This window comes from Staurois parvus, unplaced genomic scaffold (assembly GCF_062004578.1).
Source record: "Staurois parvus isolate SC_StPar_1 unplaced genomic scaffold, SC_StPar_1.0 ptg000818l, whole genome shotgun sequence".
Classification (NCBI taxonomy): domain Eukaryota; kingdom Metazoa; phylum Chordata; class Amphibia; order Anura; family Ranidae; genus Staurois; species Staurois parvus.
Window position 1 is genome coordinate 8,184,495 of NW_028318614.1, and position 27,393 is coordinate 8,211,887.

Here is a 27,393-nt window from a genome sequence, read left to right on the forward strand (position 1 = left end):
CGGCACTTTACACACAACAAAATAAGAAAGGTATTCAACTATATATTGACAATTCAAGTAATCCAAACAGTCATTAATAATAATTTCCATAAACATATGGATACCTGTAATCAGCAGACTTTGGCTCGTTAGCAAGGTGAAGAACACTTCAATAACATAAAATTACAGCCATCAATTCATTTATATTTTCCAAGTAAAGAAGGTACACTGTATAAGGGTGAACCAATAGATATATAATAACCGTAACCTGACTCAACTTAACTTGCACAAATAGACCAGAATGCTGATCGGTTTCATATGTCTCATTGCAGCATGACCTTTCCAAGAAAGTATACCAAGACTTAACATATGTGCTCTGTAGTCAAAGGGACAGTAGCCTGTCTGAGATCAGGAGAAATGGAGCCAGACCAGGTACTGCCAGCCAAGGTGTCCATAATCTATCACATTCTCAGGTAAATTCCTATGCTGATATATGAGCTTTTCATGGGAAATAACAATATTAACGTGCTTAGAACACATCCATTTTTGGGGAATCACTTTCTGTGCCATGTAAAGTAATTGAAGTATAGAATCTACTGCCTTGTCGGGCACTATTGAGTCAGCAAAGATATAAAGAAGACACAATTTAAGATCTAGCAATAGTGGTTTGATATATGAAGGATATAAGAGATCAGGGGCGGACTGACAACTCATGGGGCCCCTGGGCAATAGGGGATCATGGGGCCCCTGTGTCCTTGCCCAAACTCAAAAAAGCCTATGAAAAAGGTACCAGGGGCATCTCATGGGGCCCCCTACTGACCCTGGGCCCTCGGGCAGTGCCCGAGTTTCCAAATGGTCAGTCCGACCCTGTAAGAGAGACACTACTTTATAGGCTGCTGTTTTGAATATCAGCTTTTATACAACATTTGTGTTCTACAATTCATTCAGTTAACAAGTTTTCACTCATCAAAAGGGATGATGATATACCTTGTATGACACACAGCACCCAGATACAGTATTTCCCATGTTTAAAAGTAGGTAAAAGGAAGATTAGGGCCTTCAGGACAACTACCAGAGGAGTAAAAAACTTAAAAGGTTATATTTTCAAATCTGCTTTATTAACCTAGCTATGTAAGACATAAGTTTACCCTTGCAGGTGGGGGGTGGTGAGGTAAAAACAGGTGGTTATGCCACGTTTTTAGGCCCCCCCAGACACAAAGGCAGCCGTAAAGGGTAGAAACATGCCACATCCACAAAGGAAAAATGATCCCCACTGTTACATTCAGCAGGCAGTGCCACCACAGATTGCTCTTCAGAGGGCTGATGCACAGATCCCCTGCTGATCAGAGCTGACCCCACTATATGTGAAAGAGCCCTTAATGTCCGTTCACATATATGCGGATTGGATACGGTTTGAACCGCATGAAACAACATTCCTTCCTATGGTGCCTGTTCACATATGTCTGGTGCACTGGTAGTGCAGAATCAGTGCGGTTTTAAAAAGAGTCGTGTCCGATTTCTGAGCAGTGCCTTCAGGTTCAGGTGCGGATTACAGGCTATTGACTTCTATGTGAACCATTTCTAAGCTGCATATATGTGAACAAGATAAGATCCTGAGCTAGTCCTGTCGTGAACCTGACATGAACCTGTGAACAACTACTGTATAAATTAGCTGTGAAACCTGAGCTTAAGTGCCCGTTCATATATATGCAGATTGGATGCGATTTGAACCGCATTCAGTCCGCATGACATGTGAAATCGCATTGCTTCCTATGGTGCCTGTTCACATACTGTATGTCTGGTGCACTGCAGATGCAGATTCAGTGCGGTTTGTAAAAGGGTCCTGTATGATTTCTAAGCAGTGCGGTCCAGTCCAGGTGTGGATTACAGGCTATTGACTTTTATAGGAACTGTTTCTAATCCTGACATGTGAACAGGAAAAAATCCTGAGCTGATCCAGTCCTGAACTGGTGAACACCTACTTTATCAATTAGCTGTGAAACCTGAGCTTCAGTCTGCACCGCACATGTGTGAACCAGCACTCAATCCGCACCGCACATGTGTGAACCAGCACTCAATCCGCACCGCACATGTGTGAACCAGCACTCAATCTGCACCGCACATTTGTGAACCAGCACTCAATCCGCACCGCACATGTGTGAAGCAGCACTCAATCCGCACTGCACATGTGTGAACCACCACTCAATCCGCACCGCACATGTTGGATTCATTACTCTGCACTGCACATGTGTGAATCAGCACTCAATCTGCACCACACATGTGTGAATCATTACTCAATCTGCACCGCACATGTGTGAATCAGCACTCATTCTGCACCACACATGTGTGAATCAGCACTCAATCCGCACCGCACATGTATGTACCAGTACTCAATCTGCACCGCACATGTGTGAATCAGCACTCAATCCGCACCGCACATGTATGAACCAGCACTCGATCTGCACTGCACATGTGTGAACCAGCACTCAATCCACACCGCACATGTGTGAACGAGCACTCAATCCGCGCAGCACATGTGTGAACCAGCACTCAATCCACGCAGCACATGCGTGAACCAGCACTCAATCCGCGCAGCACATGTGTGAACCAGCACTCAATCCACGCAGCACATGTGTGAACCAGCACTCAATCCGCGCAGCACGTGTGAACCAGCACTCAATCCGCGCAGCACATGTGTGAACCAGCACTCAATCCGCGCAGCACACGTGTGAACCAGCACTCAATCCGCGCAGCACACGTGTGAACCAGCACTCAATCCACACCGCACACGTGTGAACCAGCACTCAATCCGCACAGCACATGTGTGAACCAGCACTCAATCCACACAACACGTGTGAACCAGCACTCAATCTGCACAGCACATGTGTGAATCAGCTTTGTGTGCCTTCATTCACAGAACAATCTCCTTCTAGTGTAAATGTTACAATTTATTTACATTCCTGAGCTCGGGACAGAACATTTCCACACTGATACATTGTATACGTTTAACTTACTGGCCAGTGCAGAGTTCTCATAATTTTGTACATTCCTAAAATATTGGCTTCCTGCACCATGGGATAAATAATGAATGGGGTTTTTTATTATAAGCTTACCTGTAGGTAAAAATCAAAATGGAAACGTTACTACCACCTTAAATATCACTAAAAGCTGGAGATCAGCTTTAACAATGCACTTCTCTTATTTGTTCTCTGGTCTGTTAAATATACAGCACTATAGAAAGTGTTTTGTATAATCAGTCCATAAAGGTAAAAAAAAACTTAAGAAAAGTTATGAATTGCTCTACAGTGAAAATATATAAAAAAAGGTAGAGGTAGATAGGTGTAGAAATGCCCCTACGATTGTGGTTGGTAGAAGTAAAGCAGTGCCCTAAAAACAGTGGTCAGTAGGAATAATAAATGCCCCTATGTCAATGGTCAGTAGGAGTAATAGATGCCCCTATGTCAACGGTCAGTAGAAGTAATAAATGCCCCTATGTCAACGGTCAGTAGGAGTAATAGATGCCCCTATGTCAACGGTCAGTAGGAGTAATAGATGCTCCTATGTCAACGGTCAGTAGGAGTAATAAATGCCCCTATGTCAACGGTCAGTAGGAGTAATAAATGCTCCTATGTCAACGGTCAGTAGGAGTAATAAATGCTCCTATGTCAACGGTCAGTAGGAGTAATAAATGCCCCTATGTCAACGGTCAGTAGGAGTAATAAATGCCCCTATGTCAACGGTCAGTAGGAGTAATAAATGCCCCTATGTCAACGGTCAGTAGGAGTAATAAATGCTCCTATGTCAACGGTCAGTAGGAGTAATAAATGCCCCTATGTCAACGGTCAGTAGAAGTAATAGATGCCCCTATGTCAACGGTCAGTAGGAGTAATAAATGCCCCTATGTCAACGGTCAGTAGGAGTAATAGATGCTCCTATGTCAACGGTCAGTAGGAGTAATAAATGCTCCTATGTCAACGGTCAGTAGGAGTAATAAATGCTCCTATGTCAACGGTCAGTAGGAGTAATAAATGCTCCTATGTCAACGGTCAGTAGGAGTAATAAATGCCCCTATGTCAACGGTCAGTAGGAGTAATAAATGCTCCTATGTCAACGGTCAGTAGGAGTAATAAATGCCCCTATGTCAACGGTCAGTAGAAGTAATGAATGCCCCTATGTCAACGGTCAGTAGAAGTAATAGATGCCCCTATGTCAACGGTCAGTAGAAGTAATGAATGCCCCTATGTCAACGGTCAGTAGGAGTAATAATGCCCCTATGTCAACGGTCAGTAGGAGTAATAAATGCTCCTATGTCAATGGTCTAGGAGTAATAATGCCCCTATATCAGGGGCAGTATAAAATGCCGTTGTGATAACGGTCAGTGAGAGTAATAAAAGATGATCCTCCACCCTCCCAGGCATTGGTGTTAGTGAGAATAATTAAATCTCAGTGGTAATAGTAGAAGACCATACTACCGGGCATTGGTATCAGTAATAAAAGAAGAATCCTCCCCAATGAGAGGCATTGAAGCAATAATGTTTAGTGTTCCAGTGCCCATCATCCATTGCCCCCACAGGCATGCAATGAGAAAACCCTGCATGTCATATCCAATCACTAACTTCAAAGAGTAAGTGTAAGAATAAAGCAGAACTTCACACTCTCAGTCAACATTGATTATTTGTAATCCTTATGCTGCTAGCATTAGTAAATAGATAGGAAAGTGTATCATATTTTCTACTTTTAAACTTTTTTTTACATTTCTTCAGTTACTTCCTGGTTCCCAGGCCTAGGCAAATTATGTCATAAATCCTAGAAGTCATCAGGAGGGGTTTTCTTAGCTTCTGCTTGCATGCCTGAGTTAAGGGCTGTTGAATTCCAGGAAGTAAATGCTACATGAATCATCTCCCCTTACTCAAGATGGCCACATACAGAAGTTCTAGGGGGTTTTATGATTTCTCAGCAAAATAAAGCATGGAGACAAAGATGGGTGAGATTGCTTTGAATATTAAAAATAAATTAAATAGCGGTTTTGGTTTGTGATGCTCAGATGCAGTGTAGTTACACTTTTAATATTTTAGAAAAACCTATAAAGTCTGTAATCATAGTGGAGGATTGTGCCCAGCAAGAACTGTTTTAGTTCTCTTATCAAAAGCAAGGTCTTGAAAATATATAATATGCAAACCCAGTGCCAAGTACAAGGTGATATCAAAAAGTTTTGAGCCATGTTTTGTAACACGACAACAGATGGCAGCAGAAGACTCCATGCACAGTCACAGGGAGCACCGTCTTTCATAAGTCAGTGTGCAAACATACATCGTCCTGTGTACATCGGGAGCTGTGCAACTGGTGCTATTCTGAACACGTGCTTTACCACGTCTGCTATTTCATCATGGACAGCAAGTTAGGGTAAATCTTCCACAGAGGCGTTTGACATGATTCAGCAAGTTTATGGTGATGCTGCAATGAGTCGTTCGAGGTGTATTGGGTGGCACGCACTCTTCAAGAGCAGAAGAACATCACTGGAAGACGACGGGAGATCAGGAAGACCTTCAACGAGCTCAACCCCTGAAAATGTTGAAACCATTCGGCAACTTGTGCATGATGATTGTCAGAGAACAATCCACAACATTGTTGCCATTGTCAGTGTGTCATACGGAACAGTCAAGGCAATCCTCACGTGATTTGAACATGTGTTGTGTTGCTGCCAAGTTTGTCCTCAAACTTTCACTTCCGCACCCACCTTACTCGCCAGATTTGGCTCCTGTGGACTTCGCCCTCTTCCAGAAGATGAAGATCCAAATCAGAGGTCAAAGTTTTGATGTCACTGTGGAGATCCAGCACGAATAGCAGAAGGTGCTTGACGTGCTTCAAGAAGAAGACTTCCAGGACACATTCCAGAAGTGGCAGGAATGCTGGGAGCTCAGTATTGCTGCACGAGGGGACTATTTTGATGGTGATAGTGTGTAAATGTAGATAAATAAAGTACTTTCTTGTAAACAGAGCTGGTCTCGAAATTTTTTGATACCACTTTGAATGTGACATATTCACACCAGTTTTTAGATGTAATTGTAAGATCAAATTAATTGCTTGAGTGTCAGTTGAGTTGAAAGCACAGATTCAGTTTGCAGTGGAGACAGGAAAATGAAAGCAAACTTTGTCCTCTTGTGATTAGAACTCAGCACAGGCCATGGCTGACATTGTTTGTGTTGCTATGGTGACTGTAGCCGGGTTACTCAAGTTACACACTCTGTAAAGGCATTCCGTGTTCATAAACCATCAGAGTACTTTTATGTAAGTCTGCCACTGCAATGGGGCGTCTTCCAATTGGCAGTGTGTCTCCAGGGATTCGGGGCAGTTCTGGAGGAAGCTGTGACCCTCTGAACTTCTATTGTACCAACTACAACAGCTCATATGGTGAGAGTTAACAAAGTGTGGGTAACCGACTGGGAGGGCATAGTAAATAAAGAGTAAAGAAGTTTGTTTTTCAAGGCTTTTTCCTATCTAAGAATGCAGATTAGTGATGTAGAGTTACCCTCTAAATCAATCATAATTCATATTTCCTTAATTTATGGGAATTATGAAACTCCTATAAATTTGCTAATTGTTGACTCTAGGTACATCACTTTATACTATGCTCTTTGCTATTTCTGCATTTATAGACACAAAAGAGCATAGCTATGTGGAGCAGAGGAAGGAACATTTTTGGAAATGTTTAATTAGATATGGAATGCCCAATGGTGAGAGAGGGATGTAGGCAGGTTTGAGGAGGATTAGTGGGAATCTGCACTACAACCTGTTAAGCTTAGTTCTTTAAATGTATCCTATCAGCTTTCACAACTATATATCCTTTTAAGGGTTCACCAAACTCCTGTAAAACTACATTCTATGGGACTGAGACATGACCCGAATTGTAGTAACTGGTAAAGAGACCATGGGGATCTCATCCATGTGCTATGGAGATGCCCAACGTTACACAGTTATTGGGAATCAGTGATAAACACACTTAACTTGGTTTTTCAAAATGCCATACAACTTGGCCCAAAACAATGCATATACTAGATGGTGTTGTGCAGTAGACGCATTTGATAGAGGCAATCTTTATGGCACTGTTTCAGGCTCATAAAGCCATTTTCCAATGTTGGAAATCAGATTGGAGGCGTAACATGGGGGTCATTTTTTAGCTATGACTGATTAACATATCACCATCGTGGATTACCAGCAAACTTTGATAAGCTTTGGGAGGCATGGCTGGCCACCCCACACCTTTTCCCGCTTGATTTATTATTTCATAGACTATTATAGTTACTCTTAAGTATATTGCTGAGTTTCCTTCTTCCTATTAGACAGTCCAGTGTACGGATGGGATGGGGCTGGGGCTACCACCTTGTCTTCCCCTTCTGGTAGTATTGAAAAAGTTTAATTGAATCGTTGCTTGTATGTTTTGCTCTATTCTACTACACTGTGTCACAGATAAATGGTGGTCTCTAAACACTGGAATGTTCATTTATTCACTTGTTCTAGAAATGTACAATAAAGTTACATTGTGATTTACAAAAAAAAAATATATGGGATGCCCACCATCAATACTGCTTCATCAATCTATAATTTGACCAGTCCTTTTTCTCTAGTTCCTCAACTAGTCTTCCTCTAGACAGGAATTATTTAATGATGGTATTTTAGGCCTGGTTTTAAAGAATAACTAAATGCAAAACTTTTTTTTTAGTTTTAGATAGAGTGGAGAGGGATTAGAACCCCAGCCAGTTTTTATTGCTGTTTGTGCCCCCGTTAAGGAGACCCACCCTCTCTATGTGTTCTGTTTACCATTATCATTGAAAGTGAAAGTAAAAAGAAAAAAAAAATTTTGTGTTGTCCCCAGAAAAGTAATAAAGGGGAAATCTTCCAATGGGGACTCTAGTTCTGGTAACCTAGGGATCCCCAAGGAATTCCTTTGATTTGCAGGTATTTCCGCTCACTTCCTGGTTTGCTATGGCACAGGAAGTGACGGGAAATCTCCGCAATGGGACACAAATATTTAAAAATAAATCTGACAGGGGTTACAACTTTCCCTTGCTCTATGTAGTTCTTTAAGGATAAATAACCATGTGTATCGTCTGCATAACAATAGTAGGTGAATCCATGGTACTTGACTATTTTCAATGTAACTTGCCGAACAAGGGGAACAAGCTGAAACCTGTGTCCTCCAGACAGCAATGTTCAAACATTTAATTTTGGGAGGGCCTGATTTTCAGCTGGGTATCAACTGGCTTGTTTAGCAATATGTGACTTTTGCAGGTGCACTGTTGGGTACACTACACCTCAATAAGTGACACACCACAGACATGTTGCTCAGCTACCATTCTTATCAAATGTAACAGATGATACAGAGCAGCAGATTATATAAAACTGAAAATATAGAGAATGAAGCTGACCACACACCAGTAGAATTTCCTTCAAACGTTCATATAGAAATTGTTCAATAGAGCATTTGATTTTGTCATCATTGAGTCAACTAATTTCACATTCCATATCTTTTACATTTTTGTCCAGACCTACTACTTGAATGGAATTCCAGATTTCTTAAAGGATCATCTTTTGTAAAAAAAAATTAATAAATGCACATCTTTTTTCAGGATCCTGCAGAAACTCAGTCAGCTGTCTGCCCATACCTCTTGTATGAGCAGGTAGTTGCTGAATGGCAGGAAGACTCAATGAACTACGAGAGTACTCACCAGCGCCCTCTCAGTTCATTGACAAGTACAAGTCGTCAGCAGTAGTTTCAATTCATTCATTCACAGAACTCTGTGAATGAACGATGTGTCCGTGAGACCCACACGATCGCATTCTTTTTAAATTGTTACAGTGGGTATAGGGAGAAGATCGCCTGCCAGCTGATCAGGGAAAGAAGGTGCAGGAGCTGGGAAAGGTTACATTATCCATCCTAAAAACAAACGGAACTTGTAACATGTTCCAAAGGTGAACTTATCCTTTAACTATATGGAGGAACTATATAAAAACAACACCAGGTATCTTTACAGTGACAGGAATGTGTAAAGAGATCTCAACAGAGAGGCAAACCTCATTGAAGTGACCAATTTAAATGACACATATAGATAGATAGTCCATCAAATCTGTGACTTAGTTTAAAGTAAAATATAGAACTTTAAGGACCTACAGCCATTTTTCTCAAAACTATGAAAATTCACATCCCTTTATAAAAGCTGATGCTAAACAAAAATCCACTTGAACCCTTTGAGACTGGTACATTTTTTACCCGTACTCCATAAGTGTGTATATACAGTATGTTCTCCAAACATTTGCTGTGTTTTTAAACTACTTACAGATACAATTATTATTTAATAAAATTCCAAACTGTTATGTTTTAGAAGAATAATGCAGGCCATAGACGGGTCGTTTATCGGCCGAATTTTCGTCCGAACGAAAAATCGGCCGATATTCACACCGGTAGTGCGGCAATGTCGTCGGCTGATTTTCGCGGTTCTTATCGTTTCTTTTTATCGGTCATGCTGGAAAATCTACGAAAAACAGCCGTTTTTCGTAAGCATTGGTGGCAGCAACGATTGATTTTTCATTTATCGGCCGACATTATGGCCGATAAACGTCCCGTCTATGGCCTGCATTACCCCCTGAATTAGTAGGAAGTATCCCCTGGGGTTCAACTAACAACTGGTTTAGAATAGTGGTCTCCAGCACTGAAGTTCATTTGCCCATTCATCATATGAGCAGATCAGTGCTTAATCCCCTCCAGCATATGCAGGTACACACCTTGTGCAGATTACATACTTAATTCACAGAGTCTCAACAAAAGGATAAGGATCTTTCTTTTAGCCATTTGGCTGTAATTTTCAAATCCCATTTGACTAAGCTGAGAATGACTGTTGCTTTTTTGAAGTCTGCTGAAGTGCTGACTTTGAGTACAATATTGCATAAACTAACACGTCTATGTTACACACTGACACCCATTATTATTCTGTGCAGGTCTCATTTTAAAATTGGAAATTGAAAACCTATTAAAAGCCTTGGAACTTAGTAAAGCATTGCAAAAAAGCATTCTTAAGTGCAAAGTCCTGTAATTGGGTTTACCAAGTCACTCCCCACTAATTAAAGTATCTCATTTATATAGGTGGCTAATAGGACTTAGCCAGAGTCTGGGCATACATTGGCAGATTTCTTCTTGAAAATGCCTGATGGGGAGATATCAGCTCATCCTCAATTGGCTTGTTCCAGTGCTACCACCTGCCACAACTTTGGCCTGGCAAAGCAAAGCATGCATGCCGCTTATGATAATTCACTCTTCTCTATAGAATGTAATGAGTGCCTAGTACTGCCTTAAAACCTCTTTATTACCCCCATTAGTTAAAAAATGGCCCAATTGCCTTTTGTAAAACTAAAATCAAGAATATTAATTGCTTTTATCAGCAGTTTATGGCCACCCTTACCTGAATTTACTTGTGTTACAGAACTTGTGTAACTCATATACTGTATGTTGGTTACTAAAGGAATGCAATTAGATCACAGTTCTAAAATGTCTCCTTGTTTATGTTGATCTATCAGTTCTTTGACTCATTTAGTAATCTCCATCTGGTCTTATGCAGGCCGCCCACAGTTTGTTCCAGGTGGTGTGCAACATTCTGGCATACCTACCCACCGCAGCACAGGGTACCAATCAAACTTCCGACCAGTTGTATACTATTCACCCAACCTGGACCGGAAAGATAACCCAGCTATGGGGTAAGCTTTCAATATTGTGCTTTCAACTGTTGTTTAACCAGATTGGAGACAGCCATTGTGACAGCTAAAGCAATATTTATGTACCGCTACCCCCGCAGGAGCCGCTGATATTAATTAGTTCTTTCCCAAACAGTGTAGGGGCCACCATTCACCCTGAAACAGTCTAGGGGATGTCTTTTTTTATTCATTGAAGAACTTGTAACAGGAGAGGGATTGGGACATGAGATATTCTCCAAAATTGATCAGCAACAACATTGTGACGACAATTGTCTCCCAAAGGTAAAGATGAACACTGTACAGTCTGTTCCCTCACAGCTGAAGACCATGGGGACAAATCCCTCTGGCATCTGGTTACCTTGCTCCAGCGTACAGCTTTTGTTCCTCACTAAGCATCTAACCACAAAAGGACAAACAAGTTTGCAAGTTAAAGCTACAATATTAAAATATATATTTTTTTCCAGTACTCATACATCCAAAGGACCCCTATGGAAAGTTGTAGCTACTTGCTCCTCAGAAGAATGGGATCTAAGCTCCTTTAGCTCCCTTCTAGAATCATAAACAGCTGTAAAGACCCCACAATAGCTTGAACCTTGCCTAGCAACAATTAAAACTACAAAACGGATAGGATTCCACTTTATATACATTTTATTGAATCAAAATGAACACCTTGCTAAACATGCTGAACATTCCTTCTTATTTCTTGCTCAGGCTAATGCTAAGGAACAATTATACATCAATCACCAACAGAGATTTTGTCCCTCACCAAAATGTGACAGGAACAGAGCCTCTGCCCCACACACTATCTTCTCCACAAAGCGGATTCATCAGGAGCAGTGAAGTCACCATTCCCAAATCCAGAGCTGTGAGTACTGGCTATATGTAATGAAATATGCAAAGTAAAAGTGCCCATAGACAGTAGATTATCATCAGATTATGATTAATGTCTAAGAAGACTTAAGCCCCGTACACACCATTGTATTGTACAAATGATCATCCATTATTTTTGCATACTAGTCGAAAGTGAGGAGATTACTAAAGTTCCAAAGATTCTTGCACTACAGAAATAAAATTCGGAAGTGATGTAATGTATTTTTAGTGTATTTTTGGATGAAAACTGTACTAATTAAATGAAAATTGTACGATTTGGTGTTATACAAGAAAACATTTTCGTGCTTATCCCTTCAAATAATTTCAGACGAAAGCTGTGTACTAACGATCAGATTATCATATGATCACTTAAAATGTGGCATTTTTCATACGATTTTCTGATTGTGTGTGCTAGGCTTTAAAGTTGAACTCCATGTATGGATTTTATTGCATAGTTACTTTGGTCCAGCTTGAACCAACTTAACTAAGCATATGGTGCTGTAGAAATGGAGAATCACTGTAGTTATGGCTGCTAGTGTTGAGTGGCTGCCTAACCACTTGCTGGGTTGTTCACTACAGTTTTCCCAATTAGTACAAGGCATTCTGTGATTTGATGAGATGGTGAAGCAAGGGGGGATGACTTGATCTCCACTTTGTCCAATCAGTGAACACTTTGAATTCACAAAAAAAAATGCAAAATATTCTGTGAATGGCCCCCATGCCAAGTGAACGACTACCTGTTGCTACTATGCAGTAGGGCAGGCTTTCAACACATACCCTAGAGGACAGTGGAGATCACTTTAGTAGCAATGACTACCAATGACAATCACAGTGATGCTCCATATTTATACATGGAGATCATATCCGCCCTTAATCTCCCCTTCTCAAGAGAGAATAAATTCAGTTCCTCTAATCTTTCCTCATAGCTGAGCTCCTCCATGCCTCATATCAGTTTGGTTGCCCTTCTCTGTACTTTCTCCAGTTCCCCAATGTTCTTTTTGTGAATTGGTGCCCAAAACTGAACTGCATATTCCAGATGAGGTGTTACTAATGATTTGTACCGGGGTAATATGATATCTCTCTCTGGAGTCTATACCTCTTTTAATACAAGAGAGGATTTTGCTCGCTTTAGAAACCGCAGCTTGGCATTGCAGTCCTTAAAGTAAACCTTTCATGAGAAGAGTATAGGTGCTGCAAATATTAAGTTGAAGTAAAGTTGGAAGTCCTGATCTTCATACTTTCTCTGGGAGGTTTTGGTGAATTTTGAGCTTGGCTTTAGGCTACAATCCTGGTGGTCATGGACTTGTTTCCTTCAGAGCCTCTAACTTCATAGAGCGTTAATAGAGAAATTGCAGAGTATCCCTCTGGAGGTTGCTAGGGAATCCTTAAGCTGTGAATAATAACCTCTTATCTGATGGTGCCTACATAGTTCTAGGGCCAATGCCACTTGGCAGAGCCAGCAGACACCAATGATTTTTTTTGTGATCTGTAAGGCTGGTATTCTGGCCATCACTATAAAGTGGAAATTCTTCTCCATGATCTCAAATGTAAAGAGCATTTTATCCCTTGAAATTAAATCAAGGGTTCTTCTAGAGCAAGGGTCTCCAAACTGAGGCCAGGTGCGGCCCTTTGCTTGCCTTTATCCGGCTCTTGAGGCATTATTCATCCCACTGATAGGAGATACTGTTCTGCCCATTGACACCAACAATGGGGCATAACTCCTGACATCAACAATGGGGCACTATTCATCCCATGGATACCAAATATGGGTCACTATTTAATCCTACTGATGCCAGAAAAATTTATATTTCCGATGGCCACAGTTAAAATGTTGTTAAAAGTTTGATTGAAATAGCTTTTGATTTCGGTAAATATGCTGCAAACACAACAAATGACAATTTTCAGTTCTTTACAACCTATAAAGTGTTTTGAAACTTACTGTGCATAATAATTTGGAACAGTGCATTGTAAGTTTTTTTATGTTTAAAAAAAATCCTGTTATCATTAGGAGGTTTGTTCAATAAAATTTGAATTGTACTCTTAATAGTTGATAACATGAGAATTATGCTGACTGTTATTTACATCAATTATTTAGGTAAATGAGAAAAATATAATTTGCATAATAATTTGGAACACGGTGTATAAACACACCAGTTAATACAGTTATGTATTCCTCAAACAATCAGTAAAGCAATTCTTCTGCTCTCCCATCTAACAGTACCTGTGCTTAGAGCCTTTTGAAGGTTTTGATTTTTTTAACTTGATACAAGTTTACATAGGAAAAATTACACTTCACAAATCACCTATGTGTAATAAAGGAATGGTTAGTCTGCTTTTGCTGGCCTGTCTTACTGAAAATACATGTTGCCTGTCCCAATGGCTTCGATGCTCTGCAGGTCACTGACCTGGATAAGCCTGCAGATCATGATTTGTTCTGTTCTGGGTCGGGGACATAGAAAGCCAGCAAGTAGCAGCTTCAAGAAAGAGGTCAGCAGTATTAGCCTAGAGATTATTTCAGTGCAGACTTTCTTTAATTTGTTTTGTCAGGATGATCTCATGAGGTTTATTCTTGATTTTGACAGGTGAAGTCTGTGCACTTTAACACACAGGACCATGGTTCTAGAGTTTTTGCTGGTATCCCACCACAACATCGACCTCTGCTACTTATGCCTCATGGAAAAGGATCCCCTGAGGTTGAAAACCTCCGACATGTGAGTTTTAGCCTAGGTTCACATGTGATTCTGTGTGGTACAATTTAAGCCAAGTCATTCAAGATTAATATGCTATAATTACTGCTAGAAATAGGCAAATCACCTCTACATTTGTGACAATGGACTCCATTGACTAAAGCAGATCGCATGCGGTATTTAGGTTTCAGGGCACATTTTCCCTAAATATTGCTTATGGTCCTGTAATTGTCAATAACTATGCTGTTTTGCGGTATTTACTGCATCTTTTGCATAGGAATAAACGCTATGGTTGCCATTAGGATCTTGGAAAACACCCCGGGTGCCGTGTTGATTCCAAACGGCAAACATCTGAACTGATAGTGCTCTTCCCCCACTGTGAATCTGAGGTATCGCTGATGATGCTTGATGATCAGGACATGCAGATATGCACCTGCCAAATCGATTGAAATCAGCCAATCTTCCAGTTGAACTATTGATATAACTGTGTATACTGACTCCATCTTGAATCTTTTCGGGTCAGTGAAATGGTTCAAGGATCTCAAGTCTAACACTAGACTGAGCTCCCCGGAGACCTTGGGCATCACAAATATAGGGGAATACACCCCTTTCCCCTGTTGTCCTGGAGAAACCAGTGTGATGGCTTGCTGCTGTAATAATTCTGTCATGTATTCTTGTAAGAATTGTTGTTTCTTCTGGTCCTGCGGCCAGTCTGTTTGGACAAACATATTTGACGTTTTTTCTTGGAAGGCTAAGCTGTATCTGTGTTTGCCTGTCTTCTGAACCCAACAGTCCCCAGTCCTTACCGTCCATATCCTCCAGAATGACGCCAGTCTGGCTCCCACCTGGAGGTCAAAAAAGATTTTTCGGTCTTCTTTGCAGCCTGACCTGCTCTGGATTTCACACACCGCAGGAAGGAATTTTGTGTCTCTCTCCATGTGGCCTAGCATATTCCCTGCTTGGTCTGTATGATCTGGCTTCTCGGGCTCTTCAGAATTCAAAACTGCCCTGACCTGAAAGGGTTGCGGTTTCTTCCTTGATGTCTGTTTTAAGCGGCCTGATTTGCCCCTTGTGACCCACCTAATAGCTTCCTTACGTTTTTTCCTGAACAACATCTTGCCATTGTATTGGATGTTACACAAGGCATGTTTTGAAGCTCCATCTGTGGTCCAATGCCGCAACCACAGAGCCCTTTTCGTCACCAAATGTGCCATAAGTCTTGCTAACAGCTTCACCAGATCTATGGAAGCCCAAGAAAGCTGCCGTCAGGTTGAGCTCTTCGAGAGCCGAAATGATCTTTGCTGCCTCAATCCCTGAATCTAATGCTGTCTCCACATTCGAGACCCAGACCTTTATGGCCCTTGAGATGAATGTTAGGGTTATGGCTGGCCAACAGGCTGCTCCTGTGACCGAATATATCCTTTAAAGGTCGGCATCTGCCCACCTATCCATCGGATCTCTGAAGGTGGTTGAGGACACATGCCTTGCAAGGCGCTTTAGAGCCGTGTCTACTCCTGGCACTATCTCCCACAAATTGGACATAAATGGATACAATTTTGCAAACCGATTCTGGATTCTGACTCTCCTCTCTGGTTTTTCCCATTCATCCTCAAATAACTTTTGAATCTCCTCAGACAAGGGAAGGAGGCCCCTTGTCTTTTGAGGTTAGGAAAAAAATCTCTCCACCATCTAACGGAGGCTGAGAATCCTGACTATGGCCTCCTTTACCTCAGCGTCGGTGCCAGAAGCTGGAGAAGTGGCTGGTGTGGGTCCTACGTGAGCCCCTGGAGGAGGAAGGATACAGTGTAAGTCTTGTGCCCCATACGCAAACCACAGTCTCAAAGTGCCATTTAAGCACCAATTAAACCCGCAGCCCCGGCACTCAGGGTATCTAGCATTTTAAGAGGGTTTACCTCTATTGTTTCTGGATTTTCCATCCCCAGGAGAGGCTGAACTTGGGGGGAAAGGTTCAGTAGGGGGGAATGCTGGTTGGGTGTACCTTCAGGTGGCCCTGGAGCGACCAAAAAAAGAGAACAGGAAGGGAGAAGAAAGCCTCTTTTTTATTAAGCTGGAAAAAATGGTCCTGAGGATCCAAAGGGAGGGGTTAACCCATTGTGTGCTGATGGAAAAAAATATGGTGTGGGGGTCCCCCCCAAAGTCCATACCGGATCCTTATCCAAGCATGTAGCTCAGCAGGCCAGAAAAGAGGGGGGACGCGGCCGCCATGGTGTTAAATTACTGCAAGTTGTCACTATTAAAATAACGCATCACTTCATAAAATAGCACATGTGGTATTTTAGCAGCATTTTTTTTAGTGAATTGAAATTTTTGTTTTTTAAAAACGCTGCTAAGTGGTATTTTACCGCATTTCCTAAAGCATAGATACCACTTTGTGAATGGAGCCCAATGAACTCTGAACATTTTTATGTTATTTTTGTATCTTGTAAAGAGCTAAATAGTAATAATGTGTTACTGATTGAAATAATTAGAATGATTGAAAATTACCTTTATGATGGAATTTTTTTAGGGAACTCCTAGGATCTGTAAAGATTGCAATCTACATGTTAGATTGACGCTTAAAGTATATCCAGCCAAATCCTACATTTTGGATAACATATAGATGGGTTAGAATCTCTGTTATGTTTTTATTGATACCAAGTTGGACTATCCCGTTATCTCTATAGAGTTTGTAGTCAAGCCTGAGCACTGCAACTCTGGCCCTAGGACAAAATTATTGTGAACACGGCCCAGGCAGTCTTAAGGGTCCCTTGATGCATCCAGTGTCTTTCTTTTAGGTACTGGGTTTTTAAGATGAAAGAACACTGTACTTTAATTCCTGCACATATGTGTGAAAGGGTCTGAAAACTAAGGATGCTGCTTCTGGTCAATAACAACTTGGATCATGTAAGGCACACATTCCCAGTGTAGTGGTCCTTACCATTTCTAGACTTCCTGAGTAGTTTGCATCTTCAGCTGCCTAGCAACCTGAATGTCATAGGCAGTGCCAATTGGGTGTGGGTATGCAGTGCCAATCCTTGAAAATTGAATCCAGAACTGTGGAACTCTCAGACATAGAGGGCAATTTGAACCACAGAAAAAGACTTATTTTATTCCCTACATGAGTTTGGGAACTGTCCGGAAGAGCTCAGCCTGTGATTACCTTGTTTGGTTACCTGCATAAGAATATCTTTGATAATTTGGCATGCCGTCATTGTAATTGACAACATTAGCCTTCTGATAAGTACCACCATAACTGTGTTTAGCATGTGGTTGTGGCACAGTCCCATTGACTTCAATATGCGAGTTTGACAGACACTTGCCGCACTATGAAGCAAAGTGTCTTGGCGGTGGCAATGTGTACTCACCCCTCCAGCTGCCATATTAATTCAGACATTGTTGGTCGGGGGCAGTAAAAATGCAGATTACCATCTGTTTTTTCTCCACCTGGCTGTTAATATGAACTTAGCACTGAATGGAAATCTATGGACTATGAAAATAAGATGGTGATATTATAATGACATCCACCCTTATTTGTCTCTATCATTAATTTACTAATATATCTAATACTGCGGTCTCAGGGCAACCTAACTAATTTTATACAATATACTGTAAACTGTCATATCTATAGGTATGATGGGGGGTCATACAAATTTCCATAACATCACAGATCAGCAGAATAGACACCCAATGATAAATTCTTTTTATATTTTAGGGTAAAGTGGAGAAGGGTTACAACCCCTGTCAGGTTATTTTGCTGTCTTTTTCCACATTGTGGAAATTCACCCTCACTTTCTGTTCAAAAAGTGAGGATACATATAAAATCTTACAGAACGATGGGAAATATTACAATGGGGACATGTGTTCCAGTAACAGCTGTCAAAGGTCACTTTTCTCCTCACTTCTTATTGTATCCTTAGTGCAGAGAGTGTGCAAAAGTCTCTCCAATGTGGACAGCCATGAAAACCACACAAAGGTTCTGACCAAAACTCTTGAAAAGAGTTGTGGCTGCAGTTGCTCTTTAACCACGTAGGAAGTGAGGGAAAATCTACATAATGGCAGCACATGGAAGAGTAAAAACTGAAGGCAGGAGTAAGCTTCCTCTAGTTGCCTAAAACTGGATGGGACTGAAAGGTTGTTTAAATGACTGTATTGTACAGAATATGATTGTGTTCAGCTTCTCTCTGCCTCTAACAATCTGAACTTTCCTATTTACCATAGGGTCCATCTTTTATGTCCACAGAATACAAAACTAAATTCAGTGTACAATCACCTCATCAGACAGGTGAGTCCCTTGTACCTTCTGAAAAAAAGAAATGTAGGGGTTCTTCCATCCAAACAGACCTTTCACTTCTACTGTATATGGATACTGGCAGCATTAATCACCAGCTAGCTTTGCACATCCTTTCGGGACTTAGGCTAACCATTGATGCTTTGGGTTTTTTTCAATCAGCCTCCCAATCCACACACGTGAGGTAGAAGGAGGAATCATCCCTGTTGTGCCATTGTATTTTGAAAGTGGGACTCCTCTGCTGTTAGAATACACTGATCCGATTGGCTGTGGCTGCTTGATTGATGGTTTGGCAGAACACTTAGAATGCTGTATTTTTCTGATTGTGTGTACGAGGCTTAAATGTATACATATATTTACTTCAGATATACAGTATATCATTCAACATTTCATTGTATGTATAACTTGTCAGTTCCGATGACATACAATAAAGAGACTTTTTATGTGAAAATATGATGATTTTCAGTGTTTTATTTCTGAATAGTAGAGGACCTCTCAGTAACAAGAGCAAAAAGTAAAAATTGTCCAGATATAATACTGTATGATGATTCTATTATCCCCCATATTTCTGTTATTTCTAGGCGTATCTCAAAATGCTATAATTGGAGCAATGGAAAATTCAGGATTCACAGAGGGGTCAACCATGGAACCCATCACCCATGATCCACATTCACAGCACCGCGTTCCGGTAAACTTGATGATGAAAGCATTCTAAATACTACCCTGGATATTAAAAAATAACAAATGCATATCCTTATTAAAACCCTTATTAAAATGGAAATCCTTGAGATGCTTACAGAAAGAAGAGTTCCTGCTCAGTACTTCAGTTTTTTAGTCAGTCTTAACTGTAATGCTCCTCCTTTGATAAATGTCTGGTGACATGGGAACCCATTCCTGTGATAGCAGGCAATTAATTCTGAAACACACCCAGTACAGGCTCATGACACCAGAGTAACAGAACCGACCCAGACTGCGCTTGAGTACTTCCGTTAGAATACCGCTTCCCCGTCTGAACACCGACAACAGACACCACAGTCGACCATACAAGACCTAGACGACACCAGATTTGAAGTAAACCAGGAGGTAGACTAGTTTATTTGAACACAGATACAAGATATATACACTCAGGGGACAACCCCCCCCTCCCTGCATAATGACACAGGGCAGGGCAATCTACATTTACTAACAAGAGACAAACAGGTATTCAAACTTCACACCAGCAGACAGTCCCATCAGGAGGGAGGGCTGCTGGAGACACCCCCCCCCCACTAAGCTAATACACATAAACACAAACATCCCATAATAGTTTGCTCCCATGCCAGACAGACAATAGAACAATGGGATGCAGCCACATAACATTAAACAACAACACCCCACCCGAATATTAGGACAGATCACCCTGTATCCCTAACAGGCACAGGGTGATTTACACATAAGAGGGATATGGGGAGCTGAGACAGGCCTGAGCCTGCACAGCAGGAACATGCACATTAGGGTCACAATGCCATTGCTGTATTGCAAGGTAGAGGGTGAGGGCTCATTCACACTATGCTGTTGCAACACACTAAAACACGTGCACATGGGCCTAATGTTACAGATATGTGTTTTTCAGATTACTGGGTTGTTTTGCAGCATGATTTGGAAAATATGACCTTTACAATTTACAATTTACTTTCTGTTTTAAACTGGTAACTGATAACACATTATTCCGTGCATTAAAAATTGCAAATAAAATGCAGCTGAATTGCCAGCGCAAAGGGGTGAATGGACCAGTGTCATTACCCTGAAAAAGGAACTGCCAGGTCTGAAAGTTTAAATATGCAATAAAAAAAAAAAAGCTATAGAAAAAAGAAAAATGATACAGTTGTTGGGGTTACAGGGTGCATATGCTCCAACATATTACCATTTTTCCTCCACACAGGGGTGACATATATGCAATTTTATTGTGTGCCAGTTACTAATATATTTTTTATGGTTTTGTGTTTAAGTTAGTGCTGTCACATTCACATTTTTTGTTTTGTAGAAGGGGTATCACCGACTGATGGGGCTCAGTATCACGAAGACTGATTTTCTGCCGAGCTCCTTATTGCAGGTATACAACTGTGTTATTGATTCATGTGTTTGTAATCTGGGGGTCATTTACTTAAAATAAAAGTGAAGCAAATGCCCACGTTTGTGGAAATCCAGGCATATTTTGTTTTGGTCACTGATGCTCAGGAAAGACGTTGTTTAATTAGAAAGAGTTCAGTAAAGGACAACAAATGAATAGGGGGATGCAGGACCTCAGCTATGAGGACTGATTACATAGATTACAGTTATTCACTGTGGAGAAGAGGTGCTGAAGAGGGAATATAATTACAATGTACAGATATGTGAAAAGCTGCAGTAACTGTAAATAAATAGTTTACTCTAAAGCCTAGTACACAGGATGAGAAAATCGTATGAAAAATACTGATTGTCCGATAATCTGATTGTTAATACACAGCTTTCAACAGCTGATCACAACAGTTCATGCGAAAATATCCAAAGGGACAAGCATGAACATTTTTCTCGTATGATACCCGAATGAACGGTTGTCATTTAATCAGTACAGTATTTGTCGGTAAAAAATCGAGTGACCAAGACTGCGCATGCTTGGAAACGAAAGAATACATTACAATACAATATATTACATCACTTCTGATGTATTTTGTCGTATGAGAATTTTCTTAACTTTAGTAACCGCTTCATTTTTGATATGAGACTAGCATGCAAAAAAAAAAAACAACAGACAATCATTTGTCCGATATCCTCATCCTGTGTTCGGGGTATAAGGTCCTTGAAGAGGACACACAGCCACAATTTGAGGGCACTAGAAAGGTTTTTTAACCAGTTGTTGCCTGGCCTATAGCCAGATGGCGGCCGGGCGAACACCTCGTCCCTCCGGGTGGATGCCATATGGCATCCGCTCTGGAACGTGCAGTGCGCATGCCCGCAGGGCCGCGATGCGGCGCAATCTGTCACCGGTCATGTACCTTGGACACGGCTGATGACAGATGTGTACCTCCCTGTTGCCAGTACCATGTGACCTGCTGTGACCAATCACAGCAGGTCACATGACAGTTGTATACAATGGATGGCTTCCTTTCATGCCATCCATTGTATACAAGTGTGTCTAGCTCTGAATGGTCACAGCGATCAGATGCACAAGCTGGGCCAATCACAGCCCAGCTGTTTAATGTGATTAGCCCTGGCCAAATCACAGCTAATCACAAAAAAAAAATCCTGAATGAATTGATTTCATTCAGGTAAATGCTTGCTTATAGCAAAGTAATTCTTTGCAATAAGCAAATTGTGTAAAAAAAAAAAAAAAAAATACTGATCACTTCCCCAAAGTAGTACAATGCTACTATGGTAACATTATACTACTTTGGTCATAGTGCAATATGAAAAGAAAAAAAAAAATACTGATCACTTCCCCAAAGTAGTACAATGCTACTATGGTAACATTATACTACTTTGGTCATAGTGCAATATGAAAAAAAAAAAAAAATACTGATCACTTCCCCAAAGTAGTACAATGCTACTATGGTAACATTATACTACTTTGGTCATAGTGCAATATGAAAAAAATTAATAAAGAATTAAACATAATAAAAAAATAAAAATAAAATTGAAAAAAAATTATAATTTTTTTTTTTGTACTCTCACCAGTCAGTGTCCCTGACCACCGCCATGCCAGTTATATGATGACGCTGTACTGCACTGGTGACAGTATGTAAAAAAAAAATTTGTGAAAATCATTTTTTTAATTTCTTCTTTTTCCAAAAAAATTACAAATTCAAAAAATTCGCCATGCCTCTTATGAAATACATCGGACTGTTTACTTTGCAAAAAGGGGTCATTTGGGGGATATCTGTCCTGTTCTGACATTCTTGGACCTCAAGAAATTAGATTGGCCGTCAGTACTTCAGGATTGATCAATTTTCAGATATATCCTATAGTTTGTGAACTCTATAACTTTCCAACAGACTAAATAATAAATACTGATTTGGGTTATTTTAACCAAAGAAATGTAGTAGAATACATCTTGGCCTAAACTTATGAAGAACAATTATTTATTTGCAAACTTTTATAACAGAATCAAAGAAAAACGTGTTGTTTTCAAAATTTTTGGTCTTTTTTTGTTAATTTAGCAAAAAATAAAAACCCCAGCGGTGATTAAATACCACCAAAAGAAAGCTCTAGTTGTGTGAAGAAAATGATAAAATTTTAGTTTGCGTATAATGTTGTATGACCGCGCAATTATCATTCAAAGTGTGAGAGCGCTGAAACCTAAAAAATGGCCTGGGCAGGAAGGGGATAAAAGTGCCCGGTATGGAAGTGGTTAATCTAAGATGGCTGAATGGGTACTTTACTGTCAGAGCAGTAAAATGTGAAACTCCCTTCCCTAGGAAGCGCTAATAGCAGAGCATGTCAAAAAATCTTTTGAAGTAGTACCTAACCTCAAGGGTTAACTTGGTTACACTTGTTCTGCACAAATACACTTCTGCCTAACCTAAAGGGTTAAACGTAGCTATAATACACCATGAGTAAACCCACTTAGATCTCATGTACACAGCTGCTCCTAAACAGGAGTTTAGGAGCTTTTGGTGTTTTTTTTTTGCTAAAACCCCTGAACTCAGCTCAATAAAAGCCTATGTGTCCATGCTCAGAGTTTGGCAGCAGCAGAGTTTAGGGGCAGTTAAACATCCCTCTACTAACACAGAAGAATCAAGTTGAGGGAAGGAACATTTTGCCCAAAAGATACCAAATGCAGCAAAACATTAGCAACGTTTAGCGCTTGGGCATTTATGCATTTCAATGAAAAGTGCTTTGGCCAATGAAATGAATAAACGCCCAAGTGGTAAACGCGGCACCACATTTACACGCGTTTTTGCTGCGTTTAGCGCTTTTCTGCTGCCAGAAAGTTAACATCTACGGCAGTTTCAGTGTACATGTAGCCATAGAAATACACTTGTTAAACTGTATAAGAAATTCAGAACAGGCAACTCTTCTTGCAAGGAAATTGTATTTGCCAAAATATCTCTAGCAAATGTTAAGACAACGTCACAGTGAACGGCTAAACGTCTTTAGACAGCATAGATCCTTTTCCGCTGTGTAGAACAATTGACTGTGCTGTTACAATCTGCTCTTTAACCCCTCTGGTGGTGCTGCCCATGCCTGATTGTATGCAAAGCCCTTTTAGATTGTAAGTTCATGCTGGGGGAACTCTGGATTGGGTTCTGCTGAATTCTGGCTGAATTACACACATTTGTACCTCTTGGAGCTTCTGGTGACGAGATTTCACCTCTGAATTCCCAGCTTTACCCAGCTGTGGAATCTATGACAATGGGGGGGTCTTAGAGTAATGAATGGATTGCTTTATATTGGGTAAAATATAGGAGGATAGGGTTCATTATATTTATATTGTGACCAGAAAGGAGAGTGAAGCTTAGAACATTGGTGGAGTATCTTGCCACTAGAGTCCCTGCCATTCAATCATCCTCTAACTGTGGGCCCATTTCATACATTTGTACAATAATAATGCTATTATTTTATGGTAAAGTTGTGATGCTGATGCTTCATTCAATTTCAATTGTTTTGCAGGGAAGAGAGCCACTTCCAGCATTAGCCAGGAACTCTGAAAGAGACAGTGGCTTCACCAGGGAAACAGATCAAGTACTCCATACCAGTGTAAGATTTAGTTACGTTTCTGCTGTTTTCATGACTTACAGTTGTGACCAAAATTATTCAACCCCCACTGAAATTGAGTGTTTTGGCCAGTTTGACATTGCTTTTGATCATTCAGTCATCTTGCTTACATTTACATTAAAGAGGCACTTGTAGGTCAGACAAATATAACATAACAGTTATAATGAAATAACCACAAATGTCTTTTCTGTGCTCACAGCATTATCAGTTTTATTCAACCCCCAAGTGACATTCAATCTTAGTACTTAGTACAGCATCCTTTTACAGTTATAACAGCTTTTAAACGTGAAGCATAGCTTGACACAAGTGTCTTGCAGCGATCTACGGGTATCTTCGCCCATTCTTCATGGGCAAAGGCCTCCAGTTCAGTCACATTCTTAGGCTTGCGCACTGCAACTGCTTTCTTTAAGTCCCACCAGAGGTTCTCAATCGGATTTAAGTCTGGTGACTGCGATGGCCACTCCAAAATGTTCCAGCCTTTCCTCTGCAACCATGCTCTAGTGGACTTGGAGGTATGCTTGGGATCATTGTCCTGTTGAAAGGTCCAACGTCTCCCAAGCCTCAGGTGTGTGACGGACTGCATCACGTTTCCATCCAATATCTCCTGGTACTGAAGAGAATTCATGGTACCTTGCACACGCTGAAGCTTCCCTGTACCTGCAGAAGCAAAACAGCCCCAAAGCATGATTGACCCTCCACCATGCTTCACAGTAGGCAAGGTGTTCTTTTCATCATAGGCCTTGTTCTTCCTCCTCCAAACATAGCGTTGATCCATGGGCCCAAACAGTTCTAATTTTGTTTCATCAGTCCACAGAACACTATCCCACAACTTTTGTGGTTTGTCCACATGGCTTTTGGCATACTGCAGTCGACTCTTCTTATTCTTTGGAGACAGCAAGGGGGTACGCCTGGGAGTTCTGGCACGGAGGCCTTCATTACGCAGTGTGCGTCTTATTGTCTGGGCTGAAACTTCTGTACCCACATCTGACAAATCTTTTCTCAGTTCCTCAGCAGTCACACGGGGACTTCTCTCCACTCTACGCTTCAGGTAGCGCACAGCAGTCGAAGTCAGCATCTTCTTTCTGCCACGACCAGGTAGCGTTTCAACAGTGCCCTTTGCCTTGAATTTGCGAATGATGCTTCCTAAGGTGTCTCTTGGTATGTTTAACATCTTTGCAATCTTCTTATAGCCATTGCCCTTCCTGTGAAGAGAAATCACCTCTTCTCTTGTCTTCCTGGACCATTCTCTTGCCTTCACCATGTTTGTAACCACACCAGTAAATGTCTAGAAGGAGCTGAGTATCACAGTCATTTTAAAGCTGCCTAATTGGTGCTTATTATGCTTGATTGCTGCTCGGTGACATCCACAGGTGTTTTCAATACCTGATGGAAAGCACCTGTATGAACCTCTGTTCTTCAGAGTGGTAGTCTTTAAGGGGTTGAATAATTGTGGCAATGAAGAAACCACATAAGAACCATTTACTACTGTATTACATAAACAATTGATGTCATTTTAGTTGCATTTGGGTAGTTACAACGTCCTTGTAGGATTTGATTCTGAATACAATTCCAAATGTACACTATAGTCCCTAAACCCCTTTACAGCATTGGGGGTTGAATAATTTTGGTCACAACTGTATATGTCATTCTGTATCCTTTGTCATTTAAAATAAAAAAAGATAATGGTTAACTGGTTCCCACCCGGCCTATGGCTGAATGGCGGCCGGCAAAAACCCTGGTCCCTCTGGGTGGACGCCATATGGCGTCCTTTCAGGCATGCGCAGTTTGCATGCCAGCAGAGCCACGCAGCAGCGCGATTTGTCACCGGCCATGTACCTCGGACACGGCCAATGACAGATCTGTGTACCGGCCCCGTTGCCAGTACCATGTGACGTGCTGTGACCAATCACAGCAGGTCACATGACAGTTGTATACAATGGATGGCTTCCTATCATGCCATCCATTGTATACAAGTGTGGCTAGCTGTGAATGGTCACAGCAATCACATGCACAAGCTGGGCCAATCACAGCTCAGCTGTGTCATGTGATTAGCTGTGGCCAAATCACAGTTAAGAAAAAAAAAAATTCTGAACGAAACAATGTCATTCAGGTAAATGCTTGCTTATAGCAAAGTAATTCTTTGCTATAAGCAAATTGTGTAAAAAAAACATATAGATCACTTCCCCAAAGTAGTACAATGTTACTATGGAAACATTATACTACTTTGGTCATAGTGAAATATGAAAAAAAAAATCTTAAAAAAAGAGAAAAAAATTTAATAAAAAAATAAAAAATAATAATAATAAAAAAAAAATTATCAATTTTTTTTTTTCGTACTGTCACCAGTCAGTGTCCCTGATCACCGCCATGCCAGTTATATGATGACACTGTACTGCACTGGTGACAGTATGTAAAAAAAAAAAGTGAAAATCATTTTTTTTATTTCTTCATTTCTGAAAAATTAGGACAAAAAAATTACAACTTCAAAAAAACTCGCCATGCCTGTTATGAAATACATCGGACTGTCTACTTTGCAAAAAGGGGTCATTTGGGGGATATCTGTACTGTTCTGACATTCTTGGACCTCAAGAAATTAGATTGGCCGTCAGTACTTCAGGATTGATCAATTTTCAGATATATCCCATAGTTTCTGAACTCTATAACTTTCCTACAGACTAAATAATAAATACTAATTTGGGTTATTTTCACCAAAGACATGTAGTAGAATACATCTCGGCCTAAATTTATGAAGAACAATTATTTACTTGCAAACTTTTATAACAGAAACAAAGAAAAATGTGAGTTTTTTTTTAATGTTTGGTCTTTTTTTGTTAATTTAGCAAAAAATAAAAACCCCAGTGGTGATTAAATACCACCAACAGAAGGCTCTAGTTGTGTGAAGAAACTTATTAAATTTTAGTTTGGGTACAGTGTTGTATGACCGCGCAATTGTCATTCAAAGTGTGATAGCGCTGAAAACTGGCCTGGGCAGGAAGGGGGTAAAAGTGCCCGGTATGGAAGAGGTTAAGATGATACCCACAATGACCTTTACTACCAGCGTGATCAAATGTTGTCATCAGCAGGTTTATCAGA

The 27,393-nt window shown here is 40.7% G+C and overlaps 1 protein-coding gene across 2 annotated transcripts in view; it reads left to right on the plus strand.

Moving 5' to 3' along the window:
- Window positions 1-321: 321 nt before the first annotated feature.
- The window catches only part of SAXO4 (stabilizer of axonemal microtubules 4), a 52,606-nt gene continuing 25,534 nt past the window's right edge, over window positions 322-27,393 (plus strand). Inside the window, exons 1-8 of one of the 2 annotated variants that reach the window (XM_089655023.1) lie at window positions 6,234-6,390; window positions 10,590-10,725; window positions 11,434-11,587; window positions 14,175-14,303; window positions 18,498-18,561; window positions 19,149-19,255; window positions 20,591-20,659; window positions 24,196-24,282. In XM_089655023.1, coding sequence (XP_089511149.1) covers window positions 6,285-6,390; window positions 10,590-10,725; window positions 11,434-11,587; window positions 14,175-14,303; window positions 18,498-18,561; window positions 19,149-19,255; window positions 20,591-20,659; window positions 24,196-24,282 — 852 coding nt within the window. In that variant the 5' untranslated portion in view covers window positions 6,234-6,284. Of the gene's footprint in view, window positions 453-6,233; window positions 6,391-10,589; window positions 10,726-11,433; window positions 11,588-14,174; window positions 14,304-18,497; window positions 18,562-19,148; window positions 19,256-20,590; window positions 20,660-24,195; window positions 24,283-27,393 lie in introns of those variants that run through there. The other variant, XM_089655024.1, reaches the window with a different exon arrangement.